Raw genomic sequence first — 15839 nt, forward strand, 5'->3', positions numbered from 1 at the left:
CGCCGACATCGCTTCTTTACTTGTTTCTAGATAGCAAGAAGGAGCGTTTGATGTTTGGAGTCATGGGGCGTGCCATGGGAAGATAGCGTAGTATATACTTGGGTACAGACCTGATTCTCTAGGGTCTGGGTTTGTTTTTAGAGTGTACATACAAGAAATCCTCTCTAGGGGTATTTATTCCTGTTAGATTACGAAATAGAAATTGTCATTTATGGTTATAGCATTACCTTTCACGTATTTTGCGCTAATTTTCTGTCTCCTTGCCGTTGGTATGTTAGAACTTTTCGATGTGACTAGTGACTTTCGTTCTTTCCCTCTCCTTTCATAACTATCTCATGAGTAACTTGAGTTTAAAACAAGGGTCACAAGGCCTAGAAAAGTACGAAATTTCGGTGCGTTTGTGTGGAACCTTAAGTCACGTCAGAGAATGTCTATGTGGGAATTTCATAGGGAGGATAGTTTAGTGATTCAATAGAAGCGCTTTTCTATATAAGATAGGACTATGCCTCTTAGGGGGCTACGTGGGAATAGCCGTCTGATCTGTAGCCTAGAGAATACGCTACCTTCCAATTAGCATATAGATATTTCGGTGATACTTTCGCAAGTAATATGGCATAATCAAAGCGATTCATAGCCGAGGAGCGTACTCGACTAATCAGTACTTACCTAGGTGGAAAGCACACAAGCCAATAGCTGTAGTAGCTCAGTGGAGTCCAGTACCGCCCAGTACAGTGCCCCTGAGCATCTTCTTCACGAAGTCGCGACTACAGTTTCTTCGCAACCATAACCCTGTTAACCCCTGTTAGACACTGTTACGCCGACTCTCAAACTCGCAAATTTCGTAGGTAGTAACTTCCTCGTCCGTAAACACAGGAAAACATAGAAAAAGTGTGGCCCATGCATTTGTCGCTGGAGGGGTATTTAACAGTCCAAAACTTCACTCTCCCATTCTTTCTCCTCTCTTCTCACCTCCTAGTATCCTTTCCTTTTCCCAATTCACTTTCCATCTTCCCCATTCCTCTTTCTTAATTTCCAACCTAGGAACAACAATCAACACACCACGGGAACACTTCATAATCACCTATAAACCCTTTCCCTTTCCTACCCTCATTGTGGATTCACTCCTTTCGACCGGTCAGCCAGACGTCTAAGGAATCTCGTCATCGCACCAAAGCGTGGTTCACACAGACTGACGCAGAACCGTGGACGACTCTCTGTCCCCCAAGTTCAACAACCTTAGTGCCTTGCCACTGTTTTACGCCACTCGCGAGATGTCTATTCAAGTAGGACACCATTCCGTCAGTACGGAATCAGCATGCCGCCTCAATTATATCGTTTCGGGAACTAACCTCGACATCACGAGCAAGCTGGCGGACATGAACAATGCGCCTAGCGAAGTCTCAGTCGTTCAGTGCTACGCAATGATTGAAGCTGTCCTCCCTTGGGGACACAAAGACGAAAGTTCAATGTCTCGCCTTGAGTACATCGTTCACACGATCGCAAAGACGACGAAAGGCAAAGATAGCGGCTTGTCGCCGATCGAGCACTGTGCGGTCATGGAAGCGGAATCGACTTTCAAAGAGTCTCGAGGTAGTTATACGCCCCCTTTCTCTTCATACCAAAGTCTCAATTGACATTTTGTAGGCCTATACCAGAACGTAGGGCAGGTTTCTCATCGCCAGGACTCCTCTACCCAGACGGAATCCACTGGGACTGGGCTTGCCACCAGTAAGGCTCACATGGAGGAGAAACAACAAGCGACTAGCTCCAAGCCGGGTGCCCCCCACCAACCTGTAGAGCCTACTCCTAGCCTGCCCAAACCTGAGATTAGGCAGTTTGGAGGAATGGCTATCGCTGTCAACAACACCAAGGAGGCCTGCACGGCTGAGATGAAGAAACTTGGGTTAAAGGGTCTTGCGTCGTCGCGTTGGGCGTGAGCGCGCTGCCTCAGGTAAGTCCATAATGTCCTTCATGGTATCTACCTAATGCACAACGCATAACTAACATCTCTTTGGTGACAGATGGCCCTTTCTCTACTTCCATTGCCATATCATCTGGAACTGGACAAGCGAGATCGCCTTATGGCAATGGTTTTACGACATGCAGCTCGGTTTCCTCAACGCACTACCCCTCCAAAATTGGGGGTGGGTGGTCTTCCTTTCAATCAATTTTCACTACGTTGACAGCACTCCTACCGGCCTACGTGTCTGGTGAGGGGGTGGGCGGTCCCCAGGTTCCCCTTGAAGGTACCCCAGCCCCAACAACAGCAGCCCCGTGATTCTGTGCCTGGACCAGGTGGCCCCCGGCTTCGATGGAAATGCGGATTCGCATGCTCTTACTCTTACTCAAGCTCGTGGTAAGAATGACCTTGGTCCCCCCTCCATTCACTAATGGGCCATCTTCGTGGTCACATGTTCTGTGGCGACTCCAGACCTCTCAAGAAGTTAGCCAAAGAAGGGATGAAGGCAAGCGGCCTAGATGCCCCCAACTGTGGACGCCTCATACTTTGAGAGTTTGTTAGTGGCGTTGTGTACTGGGTTGCGAGGGCTTGACGTTTGGCGACTTTCAATGATCCTACCGCGAGAAGCCGTAGGTGGGGGTATGAGGTGCTATTGCTTGGTTAGGGGCCAACAGACCGCTCACGCGCTGGCGGAGGTAAATGCGTCAATTGCCCGAATTTGAGCTTAAGGCGAGGGGACAGTGGCCAATCCATAGTTTCTTAGTAAGGGCCAGGACGTTGATTTCACTAGCATGGCAGTTATCGTATTTCTTTTTTTCCTAGGTTCGATTTCTATATTGTGTCAATGGTGTATAGTATGAAACAAGCACCGGCCCTGAATATGATGTGATTATAGTCGTAACTATGAATTTGCCAACTGATGTTGACATCCCAAAAACTATTAATCGTTACGCGAAGGCGTGAAGATGTAAGTAGAAGGAAACTAAAATAACTTGAGATCTACTAGGTGTCATAAGGATATATATCTTACGGTGTGTGGTAAATGGATTGAGAAATATATCGGTACACCCATACATGGTCCGCCTTGCCTTATTTCATTGATAGCGTCGCCGGCGCAGTTATTTGATACCATATTCATCAGCTCCAGTGATTCATTTAGAGTCTTTGTTGGGATTGGCTTTAGAACATGAGTACTGGCTGTTACACGCGAAACACATACAAAGGCTCTTTACACAATACTGTACTGAGCCTATTGGGTTTTTTGTGATCGAGAAAACCGTAATTAAAATGTGACTTCGGCCTAGGTATGGTGAATGAAGACTGTAAATATTGTTAATATTGAAGTAGGTGGTAGCCTGGACGGGTGTACATCTCATAAGGATAGCGTGACAATTGTCAGGTCACTGGCTCACTAGGTAATCTGAATAAAGAGGCTGTATCGTTCATCTAATCTCCCATTGTGAGAAAGCGTGTCAATTGAGGTCTAACCAATAATCAAATTAGGGGTACCTAACCTTGGTCCCGTGGTTTGTACGCTCCTTCTGACGGCCCCACATCCGCAATTCCACGAATCGCGAATCAAGGTGGTAGTGTCAATCGTTCCGTTTATCCGCGTCGGCTCTATCGACTCGGACTCAACGGGCGGTTGAAACCACCGATACGGTTCATGTACTGTCGGTATTCGGTCTTCTTCTCCTTCCTCACGCCTCCAGCATTGTTCCCTGGTATGTGGGTGTTCTTTGTCGTGCCGAAGCCGCCAAATCCCATCATGGCTTGCATGGCGCTTAGGCCGTCGTCTTCTACCACCACATCATCACCATCGTCCTCGTCCTCGTCCTCGTCCATAGCATCTCCATCTTGTGAATTAGGTGTCTCAGTCTTTACCCGGCGGTCGGGTTCGTCCTCTGATCTGTTTCCTGTTTTCCCTTTGCCGTGTTTTGAGTCGTCGTCGTGCTTTCCTCCGACTTTGAATGATAGTGGTCCATGCTCTGATTTCATGGCACTGGGTCTTGGTCTTGTTGGGAGAGGTGAGTTGTGGTCTAGCCTGTCTAATGGGCTCTGAGCTGGTGATGCAGAACGTCGGGGATTTCGATCTCGGCCTGGTCCTGCTTTATGGTTAACTTTATGTCTACACACTGGGTAGGAAAGACCGATAGAGAACATACCTTTAGGTGGGGCTTCTTCTTTCTCGCGACGTTTGTCCCGTCCTGGTCTATCGCGACGATCATCTTCCTTAGGTCGCGCTCTATCGTTATTTCGGGGCCTATTTCTATCGGCATCGCGATCACGTTCACGTTCACGTTCATGTTCACGGTCGCGGTCCCTGTCTCTGTCTCGGCGATCGCGAGGCCTATCGCGGCGGTCTCTTCGAGGTGACCTTGATCTAGATCTATAGCGACGGTCTCGTTCTCTGTCCCGGTCGCGATTGCGCGGTGGTTCCTCTCGATCTCGATTGCGACTATCTGGTTTGTCGCGTACGTCGGGCTCGTGGCGATTGTGACGGTCGGATTCATCCCACATCTGCTTGCTGTCTGGGCGGTTTCGTCGTCGCCTAGGTTGGTCGGCCATGGCTGATAATCCCATAGATATAGTCGATTAATTGAATGTATAAGAGTAGGTTTCGGGGTAGGGCGTTATTAATGGCGAAGTTATGTAAAGAATAAAGAGAAAGCGCAGATAGAATTAAGGTTATCGTGAGGCTACGCTAAAAAGGGCGCCAAAAGAAAGCTACCTAAAATATTTACTGTCGGGTTTTAGGTGGGGTCTGCCCTGGAATAATGGGGGTACGTACCGACTTACTACACTCCAGGGCTAAAATAACAGGGGTGACAGGAGGCTGGGACCCTAGCGGTAGCTTCTCCAAATTCTAATACCGTGTTCACTTTCTTAAGCTGCGTAAGCTTTATAGGGCTGCTCAATTTATTTATTTCCACCTCATCATTGCGCCTTCTATTGTCTGAGAAGGAAAATATACTGCTTCGATGCCGTCATGGCATTATTAAGCCAATTGACAGCTTTGCTGTCTTTTCTTTTTCTTTCCTTATTTGCTTTGCCGTCATTCGGTGAAGCTCAGAACGAAGGTGTGCTCAATGCTGAGATCGGCCGCTTGAACAACCAAAGTCTACTATGGGGTCCTTACCGCCCTAATTTGTATTTTGGTGTGAGGCCTAGAGTACCCAAGAGCTTAACAACCGGTCTTATGTGGGCCAAAGTTGATAACTATGTTGATGTTCAGAATAGTAAGCCATATAAATCACAATATATTTGAATAAATTTAATGGATGATTATTTACTTATGTGTGTTTAGGCTTCCGTTACACTTGCGAGCAGAATGAGGGAATGGCCGGTTATGGATGGGATGAGTATGATACTCGAAAGGGTGGCGTCCAGCATGTTCACGATGCTGGAAACAAGATTGACATCACTACTGAGTTCGTCAAAATCCCTGGTGGTGGTCATGGTGGAAGTTGGGCCGCCCGCATCAAAGGTGAACCTCGAGAGGATGCTCCTTCAGACCTCAAGACCACTGTTCTATTCTACCTAGCTTCCGAGGCCCTTGGCGAAACTATTGAGGTCGTCAACGATGGAGATGACACCGGATTCAGTGATGACGTGGCCTTTATCGGCTCGTCTGTGGTTCTAGGGGACTACAAGTTAGTCATTACTAAGGGCAGAGGCGAACATCCCAACAGCGGTCACCCTATATCGAGTACGAGAGACCTCGACAAGACGATCGTACAATCGATAACTCTACCCGAAGAGCACTTATGGCAGGCCAAGCAATTGCTATTCCAGCAGCTCAAGGCGGGCGTCGACGAAATCATTCAGGAGTATGGAGCCGACAACGCGCCACCCCCGTGGCAAGTGTATCAGCTTGGAAACAAGCCCGGCATCGGTAACATACACTTTGTCCAGAAGGTATTCGAGGGAGCCTTCGAATTCGATATTCTATTTTCGAGTGGTTCAGCCAGCAAGGAAACTACTAGCGAGGATCTAACTCGAGAGATCAAGTCAACTACTGAAGCTTTTAACGAGCGATTCACCGACGTTTTCGCGCCACAAGCCCCGTTTAATAAGGATAAATATGGCAAGTTTGGACGAAGCATGCTTTCTAACCTTGCTGGAGGCATTGGATATTTCTACGGAAAGCACGTCGTTGACCGGTCGTACGCACCCGAATATGACGAAGAAAACGAAGGGTTCTGGGAAGAGACCGCCGAAGCTCGCGCTCGCAGACAGGAGCAGCTTGAGGGACCATACGAGTTGTTTTCGAGTATTCCGTCCAGGCCATTCTTCCCACGTGGATTTCTATGGGATGAAGGCTTCCATCTTCTTCCCATTGTCGACTGGGATATCGATCTGACTCTCGAAATTGTGAAGAGTTGGTACAATTTAATGGATGAAGATGGCTGGATTGCCCGAGAGCAGATTCTCGGTGAAGAAGCCCGAAGCAAGGTACCGCCTGAATTCCAGGTCCAGTACCCCCACTATGCCAACCCGCCGACGCTGTACCTAGTCCTTGAGCAATTCACGGAGAGATTACAAAAGACGAATGGAAGCCAGGTTGCGGGTAAAAAAGAACATTTGTCGCAAGATACCGTCCTTGGGAGCGCCCATGCGGATAACCCGGAACTAGGTATAGAGTACCTTCGCAACTTATATCCTCTGTTGCGACGACAGTTCCTGTGGTTCAAGAAGACCCAATTTGGTGATATCAAGGGGTATGATCGGGAGGCGTACTCGACAAAGGAAGGCTACCGATGGCGAGGACGATCCGTTCAGCACATTCTGACAAGTGGTCTTGATGACTACCCCCGTCCTCAACCACCGCATCCTGGTGAGCTACATGTCGACTTGATATCTTGGATAGGCATGATGGCACGAGCATTGGCGAAGATCGCCGACTTCGTTGGTCTTCCAGGAGATGTACAGGAGTACAACCATGTCTTAGACGGCATAACACATAACCTAGTTGACCTTCACTGGTCCGAATCCGCGGGCTGCTTCTGTGACGCTACCATCGACGAATTTGAGGAGCACTCTCTAGTGTGCCACAAGGGATACATCTCTCTATTCCCATTCCTCATGGGCCTATTACAGCCCGACGACCCCAAGCTTGGGAAGACTCTTGACCTCCTAGGAAACGAAGAGGAGCTCTTCAGTCCCCACGGTATCAGGAGTTTAAGCCAGAAGTCTGAATTCTATGGTACAGATGAGAACTACTGGAGAAGCCCCGTATGGATTAACATCAACTACCTTGCCATCGTGCAACTCCGAGTAAGTCATTACCTTCAAATTCCTATCCTAATTTTCCCTTGTTACAATATCTAGCATTCATTCGAGCATTACATAATATCTTTCTGCTTATATAATACTTATATCGCGAGAAAGCTCAAACCCCATATTTTTCGATTACTAAGATTACTAACACGCGATCGCAGAACTACGTTCTTCAACCAGGTCCCTACTCTCACAAAGCCAAGGACCTATACGTCAAACTACGCAAGAATATCGTCGAAACCGTATACCAGAGCTGGGAAGAGACTGGCTTCGCATGGGAGCAGTATAACCCAGAAACCGGTAAGGGCCAGCGAACGCAACACTTCACAGGTTGGACCAGTCTGGTTGTCAAGATCATGGCAATGGATGATTTGAGCTGGTGGACCGGTAGCCACGCGCGGGATGAGCTATGAATAGTACTCACAGGTTTGAGGTGTATAAATGAGGTTGAGGGGTAATTGGTGAAAAAGGGATCACTAAGATAGGTCCCCATGGTAATGTCCAGATTACGTAGATAACGCCAAAATGAATGAAAATTGATTCATGAATGACAATAGAAACGATGATTTATTTTGAAATACCATCTTCTTTCCGTGATATGCGTGGTATCCTGTAATGTTCTACTATTACACTCTATGATGAATTGAGTGGTGAGAACTCCTGTACCCCAACCCTAACCCCATTTATGCTGTTGAGATGCAAAACACCGCTCAAATATCGCGATCCTTTTATAACACAGTTAATCGCCATTTATTTCCCTCTAGTTGACATCATATCCACTTAAATAACACATAGATGTTGAAATATGCGTGTGTATAGATGAATATACATCACGTCTCCTCATCAAATACACCAAGCGGGCCCTTGAGCTTGGTAAACATCTCATCACGCTCGCCCTCAGCCGTACTGAGAGCAGTCACAGCGCCACCGGCTCCGATATGCCAGACTTCAAGTTCTTGTTGGTGGTCCGTCGGCGTAGAGAGATTTTCAATCTTTTCATCATCCCAACGGAATAAACTGCGAATTGTGACACTCCAATCGCCGTGTCCGGCTACATCCATATATCCAACAACACCGGAGTATAAACTGCGTTCCTGGTGTCCTTCAATCTCTTGCAAGATTTCGCAGCTACGTTTTTTAGGAGCGCCGGTCATACTTCCAGGGGGTAAACTTGCGGCTAAGACGTCGAGTCCCGTTTTCTTTTTTGTACCCTCTTCTTCTTGGGGTAACCTGCCTTCGACGACGCTGATCATCTGGAACACGCTAGCATATTCCTCTACAACGTTGAGCTTAGGAACAGCAACGCGACCGGCGCCGCATGCACCATGCAAGTCATGGCGCACCAGATCAACGATCATCAAGTTTTCGGCCTCTTCTTTTGGTATGTGAAGGAGGGCTTCAGCCTGCGCGAGAGTAGAGACCTCGCGCGACTTGCGCACCGTTCCTTTCATCGGGCGCATCGAACACAACCCATCGGCACTAAACTCGAGGAAACGTTCCGGCGAGCTACTAATTAGGGTTGCGCCCCCGAGCCGAATATACGACCCAAACGGCGCCGGCTGACGAGAGCGCAGAGATCGGTACAGTTGCCACGAAGTTTGGGGCGGTTTTCCGGGGTCTAGAGGTACTAGTAGAGACGTGTCTGTCTTAAGTCCTCGAGGTCGTGTGATGTGCGTCTGGTCCGTGAGGCATAATTCGTATGAATCTCCCGAGGCTATAAAATCTTGGCATTTCCGGACTTTCGCCTCGTACTCATCAGCATCTGGCGCGTTAATGTTCGCTTTCGAGGAAGCAAACTGAGGCGTCGGCGGAGGTGTTAGTTGGCTGAGTCGTGCCCGTTTAGCAAAATTCGCTCGAAGCCCATCCGACCAAATCGGCGAATTCGACAGCTTTACGGCGACCGAGTCCGCCCAGGTCTTCCCCTCCGATTCCGACGGGAAAAGATGCTGAATTCGTATCGTGCCTTTCGTATGGTCGATCGCAATGCTTTTAGTTACCCAGGCGAAACAGAGGTCTGGTCTATTGTGACCTCTTTCCTTATGTAGTCCGACGTCGATGCCTTCTAAGCCAAGTTCGTATGTGGTAAAACCCATAAAACCGCCTAAGAAAGGGGTTGATTCGTCATCCGCCTTTATTTTGCGCTCGGTCCAAAATCCAGCTAAAAATTGCCATATGGTTTGATGAGGACTGAAGTGAATCTTCGAAACTTCTGCTGGAGCTTTCTGTGAAATTGGATGGTGCGCTGTGACATGCTTGTCTCCGGTCCTGTATTCCAATCTCAATGCTTCATCAACATCCAAAGCGATAATGCTGTATCGCCCTCGCACATCGGCCCCGATCCTATTCGCTTTCGCGCTTGCCGAATCAAGGATGATAAAATCTCTTCTATCGCCTTGTAATATCTCCACAATATCAGGAACCTCGATATGAATGGGAAGTTTGATAGTCTTGGAATCATAGTGATAGCCTACTCCAAAGGACGCTAACTCGCTATTGGCCCATGGACGGGAATCTTTCGATTCGTAATCCATATTCTCTTGGGCATCATAGGTGTTGGCCTTTGGTAGTGTTGTGATAGCGCCAAGCGAAGCAACATTTGGGTTTGTTACACGGCCATTCGTGTGGTTCCATCGCATGGCCTCGTTGGACCAATTCTTGATGACAAAATGGCCCGTCGGCTCGGTGCATACAGATTCAGGGTGATATTGTAGACCCCAAAACGGTTTTGTTCTGTGCTTCACACCCATGAGGATGCGTTCTGTGTGATCACCCCGGTCCTCATATACCCACGCCAGGGGAACAATTTCTGGCAAATGAGCGGGGAAGGACCATTTTGATGTCTCCCAATCGTTAGTATTTATTAAGTTTTGCCCAATATCAGCATGAAGACTGTGATAGAGTGTGGCATTGAAAGTTGGGACACCACAAAAGATGTTTCCTTCCTGTGAGCTGGGCCATTGAGATGCATGGTCGATCTCTCGGATCATGCCGTGGAGCCCGGTCTTCAATTTCTTCACGACACCACCACAACTCACAACCAAACTTTGGAAACCCAGACATATCCCGAGTACTGGGACTAAATGGGCCGGTTCAAGGTCCCATATATATCTCATAAGTCCAACGTCTGGAGCCAAGTCAGGCGAGCCGGGTCCCGGGCCACAGACAACGGCATCATAATGACTCAGCAAGTCGGTCAATTTCTGAGCAAAATTCGGCTTTTGCGGATCAAGCTCCGGAAGATCGATGGGTAAAATATCGACATGAGCATCTAGTATCGTCGTTAAAAGCGAAACAATATTATTACTAAAAGAATCATAAGCGTCGATGAAGAGAATCCTTGGGGAGTTCATATTTGTATCTGTAACAAGGTGCTAGCCTCGAATTGCTCGAACATGGTGATTTTTTCGTTCTTATCTTCTGTCCGGCGAATTAATATATAATTATAATTTGCAAAGAAGAGGCATTTATTTCACTTGTTGAGGAATTGTCTTACAATCCTGTAAAGAATTTTCTCAAGGGAAGGGATGAGTTAAGACAGTGAGAATTGAGAGGTATATAATTTTTTGCCAGCTGACATCAGGAAGTTTAGTCTACTAACAGCGCTATTTTATTAAGCTTAAAATAGGGGAAATAAAGCACGGACAGTGGACCGAAGGGAGCCGACTTGAACCGGTCCCATCCCGGCATCGCTACTGCTTTTTTCTCACTTACTTTCCATTAGGTAAGTACCTGCTTCTATATTAATCCATCATTTTGAGATTCTAGGTTTGAAGTTAGAATCGCTTCTCCTAGTTACATGTAGGTTAACTAACTAGATACATAGTGTTGCGATTTTGTCTCTTCATTAGGAACTATCGGAGTAATGAATTGAACTTACGTCTTTCCGAATAGTGGCAATATCACTCATACCCCCAACCACAACAGACACTAAACAGTCATGATATGCCGAGCCCGAGACAGCTTCGTCAACTGTTGTCGCATAAGCATGTCTGTGAATACAACGCACCGGTTTTGTATCGCGTAACACGGGTGGAGTCATTTCGGTTGACGCAGACGGATCCCGCGCTATCTATACCAAGTTTATCGTATTTTTGTAGTAATGCTTCTAATACAATCATATCTTCATTCGCTTCCCCAGTTCAAGCCATACCGCGCGTCTGAAACCTTGTACTCCCGTAAAGCGGCCAGAGCACCCGCAGCATCTTCTGCCGTGACTACGATGTCGGCATTACCAGCTTTCACAAACCCCTCCTGGACGGCTGTCTTGATCCACTCTGTCAGACCGTTGTAGAAACCGTTTATGTTTAACAAGCAAACACCTTTGTTGTGGATGCCTAATTGGTTCCACGTTGCCGTCTCGAGAAGCTCTTCCATCGTGCCATAACCTCCGGGAAGTGCGATGAAGCCGCTGCCAGGGCCACCTTCGATTACTTCCCGCGCCATCATCTGTTTCCGTGTATGCATATCTTTCACAACTGTTGTCCGGCCGTATATCTGCTCCTCCGGTACGTGGTAGCCATTGGCGTCTTTAGTAGTCGAATACGTCGCATCGCGCTCCCATTTTACAAGGGCCTCGGGTATGATACCGTGGACTGCGTCAGGACCTGCTATAGATACTATGGTTTTGGCTACTTCCCCCATTAAGCCTACAGTACCGCCTCCGTACACTAGAAAAACAGATTAGTATGCTATTCAGGCATAGTGAATAAACCGGGGTCGGACTATATAGTGGGAAAAGGACGGACCTAAGGCGATATTATTTTCTGCCATGAGCTTCCCTAATTCCTGGGCTGCTTTTAGATATGCTGGGTTGTTGCCGGGGGATGAACCGCAGTAAACGCAGATCTTGGCCCGCGGCGCTGGCGTCGCATTGGAGTTCGGACCGGACGTCATGGTGGTAGGCGGTTCGGAATTTTTAATAATGGTGGGGTCTGTTGTTGTCGACGACCGAGGAGACGGAATGCGCCAACGGCTTAGAGAAAAACGAGGAATAGAAAAACGATCTACCGGTAACCAACTAGAAAGTCGAGCCAGGTTGGGCATAAAGTAGAATAAGTTCTGAGTGATAGGATGAAAGGGCGAGGGCAAAGAGTTTATGACTAAATAAAGCTAGGAAATGCTAACTGAGCACAAGCAACGGGTGATGGTGTTAGACGTAATGGTGGTAGCGGTAGTGGTAGTGGTAGCAGTACCTAGTGGTGGTTGTGTTGTTTCGATTGTTTCGGGAGGAATGCAGCGTGTTGACTTTAGAAATTCGCAAACAACTGTAAAAGTCTGAAAGGATAGCACCTAATGTCTGTGTGTAGCGGGAAACAACATTATGAAGTCTAAGTCAACATATATACACAGGATATACACAAGCAGAAAAGAATAAGAGGCCAAATTCACGAAACAAGATCTAAGGTGGGACTTGGGCGTTGAAGCATTGTCAGTGCTGCATTTTTTTGCTGCCCTTCTGCGCTTGCAAGACTTTTTTTTCTTCCTGCTAGACCGGAGTCACCCAGAAATTCTCACCAATAAATGACGTAGCATAGTTGACAGTACAGCTTGCCCTGTGTATGCAATGAGTGCATATGTATTGGGTCTCCATTTACTGGGACCAATTGTATAAAGAGCTGCTGATACTGCTGCATTATACATTCCCATAGATATTGAAGTGGGAAAGAATTGTCTTGGGCATCGTGGGCTGCAAAAGTCGCCTTCTAGCGAGTCATTCTAACAAAAAGATTGTAAGTCAGGCAATGATGAGGGGAAAAAAGAAATATAATTGGCTCTCCCCTTGCCAGCTGACAAGAGAAATGGGCTTACGCAGCTGCAAGGTGAGGCAAGGTTGAACTAAAATTGCAACTTGGACAGCCAGATAAGAAGTACATACAGTACAAGTCAGCAAAGGGTTATGAGGGGAAATTTAGCTGATTGAGGGGTCCCTCTAGGTACTCTTTCTTCATGTCGTGCACCATCATCGGATTTTGATTCGCCGATCTCCCCGCTGTCGGTCCGGTCCAGAGCCAGTCCAGGGCCAACCAGTGCTGGCTGGAACCCAAAAGACCGGGGGCTTTAGGTACTTTCTGGTACTAGTGCACAAATCTTATCAATACGTCTCACTGTATTTTATTCTACTTTTTAAATTATTTCCCGGCGACGTGTTACAAGGGCAATTTCTTGTCCCTCTCATCGCTGCGTCAGTCAGGCTCGGACGACATACGACCTATTGCCACGTTCGATTCGACTGACGGTCATTCATTGCGCGTCGCTCGGGTTTGTTTCATTGTCTGGCATCAGCATTGCGAGAGATGCCCGAAGGAAACGCTCCCCGTGCCGGGGATGCTCGTGAAGAGCAAAGCCAAGGCGTAAGTTGAACGCGTCGCAGAATCGGCAGATTCCCGAGACTAATGGCTAACTTCGCTCTATTTGTGGGAGTATAGCAATCAACTCTGTATAAAATTGTACAGGGTGTGGCCATATGGTTTGGTATGCAAATGTTGATGAAGCAATTCACTGGCGGCAACAAGGCGCAAACTGCTACCACTACCGATGCTTCTGGCAATGTCGTCCAGGTCCCTGCCAACACCGGCGAAATACCTGCCTACCAACTTCGACCGAGTAGTCTTGACGAGGGTGCTACCTGGAACCCCGTCCCCCAACGGCTTGCTCCTATCTGGGCATCCGATAGTTCCGTCGATATCATCGTTACACTCTCATCGTCCTTCGTTCCCGTCAAAATTTCCAGTGTGCCCGATGAATACGTAGCTTTGAAGGAGAAGAACTTCAAACTGGGAAATTCAAGTGATACCCGAATTGCCGAAACTACTTTCACTGTGCCATCATCTGTCCAAAACAATGGAACGCTATGGGGACACTTCTACGTTGGGCTGAAAGGTGCCAATCTTGACCCTAAGGAGCCGGGATTTGATCCGGCAACAGCCTTTCATTTCGTACACCCTCTGACGCAGTATATTCCAAAGAAGAAGGAGTCAAAGACCCGCAACCTGCTGGAGGATAGGCCTGAGGTGGAAGAGGAAGAACCTGAGGAGCAGAACACAGGGCCGATTATCGCAAATTACTACCATCCCAACACTAGCTTGGCATTCGTCCCCGACACTGGTGTCCTCACCTATCCTCAAACACACCCGGCTATACGTCAATTTATCCATTTAGAGGTAGGATCCCAGTTTCGTCAAAGATTAGTGCACGGATACTAACATATTGCCATAGCCCACTGGCGCCCGCGATGGTTCTGGCCAGAACACTTGGTACTGTACGCTTATCCCTACTGACCTCAGATTCTCTCGATCCGAACGGATGAATAGACTAACCTTAGCCTTAGATCCGGTCTTGTATGTCAATACATTTTGGCAAATGAAGAGCCACATGACACTACTGAATGAGACAGTCAAGACCCTCCCACTGCGTCTTGACTTGAGTAATATGGCCAACTGGAAGTTCAACATACTTGCTTCAGTCGATTTCAACACGAAGCAGCAAGCACTTCAAGCTGCTTATGGTGGTCCCCTACCAGGTGGTGGTGATGGAAGTGAGATCGAGATTGTTAAGGAGATGTTCCTTGACACAAACCCCTATCTTCTTGGTGTGACGGCAGTCGTGAGCATTGCGCATCTCCTCCTTGAAATGCTCGCTTTTGGATCCGACATTGCCCACTACCGTAAGAAGAAGGACAATGTTGGTATCTCAGTTCGCTCGATCTTAGCCAATGTCTTCATGCAGGCGGTTATTTTCCTCTACCTGATCGATAATTCCCAAAACACAAGCTGGATGATTCTTGGTTCACAAGGTATAGGTATCCTTATCGAATTCTGGAAGATCACTACCATCGTCGATGTTAGAGTACGACCAGCGCCTCCGGGATCTTTGATACCATATCGAATAGCATTTGAAGACAAGTACCAACTTAGCGAAACCGAAGAGAAGACCAAGGAGTATGATGAAATCGCATTCAAGTACATGTACATCGCTGCGGTTCCTCTACTCATCGGCTACGCTGTCTGGTCCTTGGTCTACGAATCGCACAAGTCGTGGTACTCATACATCCTCACTACCCTAGTAGGATCGGTCTACGCTTACGGTTTCTTGATGATGGTGCCTTCACTTTACATCAACTACCGTCTTAAGAGTGTTGCACACATGCCAGCCAAGGCAATGATGTATAAGTTCTTGAACACCTTCATCGACGATTTATTCGCCTTTACCATCAAGATGCCTTTCCTCTACCGTCTAGCTACGTTCCGAGACGACATCATCTTCTTTATCTACTTATACCAGCGTTGGGCGTATAGAATTGATTACACTCGTGTCAACGAGTTTGGTCAAGGTGGTGACGAAGAGCCTGAAGAGACCAAGGCAGAGCCCAAGTCATTGCCTAAGACTGATGCTGTTGCCGAGAAGATCGAGGGGAGTGCTAAGTCCAGTGGTGCAGACACGGGTGCAGCCAAGAAGAGGAAGTAGAACTCCGATTAATGGCATGGCCCAGGTCTTAGACTATATAGAGTTCTGAGTAGGTAGTCAGTAGATACGGATATAAATCTCCGTCTTAATTTAAAATCCTAATTGTTTATTCCAAGTGCTTGCCTATTTCAAAGCG

At 47.6% G+C, this 15839-nt stretch overlaps 5 protein-coding genes across 5 annotated transcripts; 2 read left to right on the forward strand and 3 right to left on the reverse strand.

The window, feature by feature from the left end:
* Nucleotides 1-3580: 3580 nt before the first annotated feature.
* Nucleotides 3581-4528, reverse strand: F4822DRAFT_426791 (uncharacterized protein; the record flags this gene model as incomplete). Its single annotated transcript, XM_051460627.1, has 2 exons — nucleotides 3581-4065; nucleotides 4126-4528. The coding sequence occupies 2 exons, from the start codon at nucleotides 4526-4528 to the stop codon at nucleotides 3581-3583; spliced, it is 888 nt and encodes a 295-aa protein (XP_051316711.1).
* Nucleotides 4529-4831: 303 nt separating this feature from the next.
* On the forward strand, nucleotides 4832-7819 carry F4822DRAFT_394946 (glycoside hydrolase family 63 protein). The gene is made up of 3 exons (XM_051457397.1): nucleotides 4832-5199; nucleotides 5268-7237; nucleotides 7402-7819. The coding sequence occupies exons 1-3, from the start codon at nucleotides 4950-4952 to the stop codon at nucleotides 7651-7653; spliced, it is 2472 nt and encodes an 823-aa protein (XP_051316712.1). The 5' UTR covers nucleotides 4832-4949; the 3' UTR covers nucleotides 7654-7819.
* On the reverse strand, nucleotides 7820-11025 carry F4822DRAFT_394947 (para-aminobenzoate synthase). The gene is made up of 2 exons (XM_051457398.1): nucleotides 10952-11025; nucleotides 7820-10810 (listed from the first exon to the last, which is right to left on the reverse strand). The coding sequence occupies exon 2, from the start codon at nucleotides 10588-10590 to the stop codon at nucleotides 8071-8073; it is 2520 nt and encodes an 839-aa protein (XP_051316713.1). The 5' UTR covers nucleotides 10591-10810; nucleotides 10952-11025; the 3' UTR covers nucleotides 7820-8070.
* A 337-nt stretch (nucleotides 11026-11362) lies between these two features.
* F4822DRAFT_426794 (uncharacterized protein) lies at nucleotides 11363-12133 on the reverse strand (the record flags this gene model as incomplete). Its single annotated transcript, XM_051460628.1, has 2 exons — nucleotides 11363-11907; nucleotides 11986-12133. The coding sequence occupies 2 exons, from the start codon at nucleotides 12131-12133 to the stop codon at nucleotides 11363-11365; spliced, it is 693 nt and encodes a 230-aa protein (XP_051316714.1).
* A 1234-nt stretch (nucleotides 12134-13367) lies between these two features.
* Nucleotides 13368-15819, forward strand: F4822DRAFT_394952 (cleft lip and palate transmembrane 1). Its single transcript, XM_051457399.1, has 4 exons — nucleotides 13368-13590; nucleotides 13666-14400; nucleotides 14456-14498; nucleotides 14568-15819. Exons 1-4 carry the CDS (start codon nucleotides 13534-13536, stop codon nucleotides 15701-15703), a joined length of 1971 nt encoding a protein of 656 aa, XP_051316715.1. The 5' UTR covers nucleotides 13368-13533; the 3' UTR covers nucleotides 15704-15819.
* Nucleotides 15820-15839: the final 20 nt, after the last annotated feature.

Source organism: Hypoxylon trugodes (assembly GCF_022578975.1).
Source record: "Hypoxylon trugodes strain CBS 135444 unplaced genomic scaffold F4822scaffold_3, whole genome shotgun sequence".
NCBI lineage: Eukaryota > Fungi > Ascomycota > Sordariomycetes > Xylariales > Hypoxylaceae > Hypoxylon > Hypoxylon trugodes.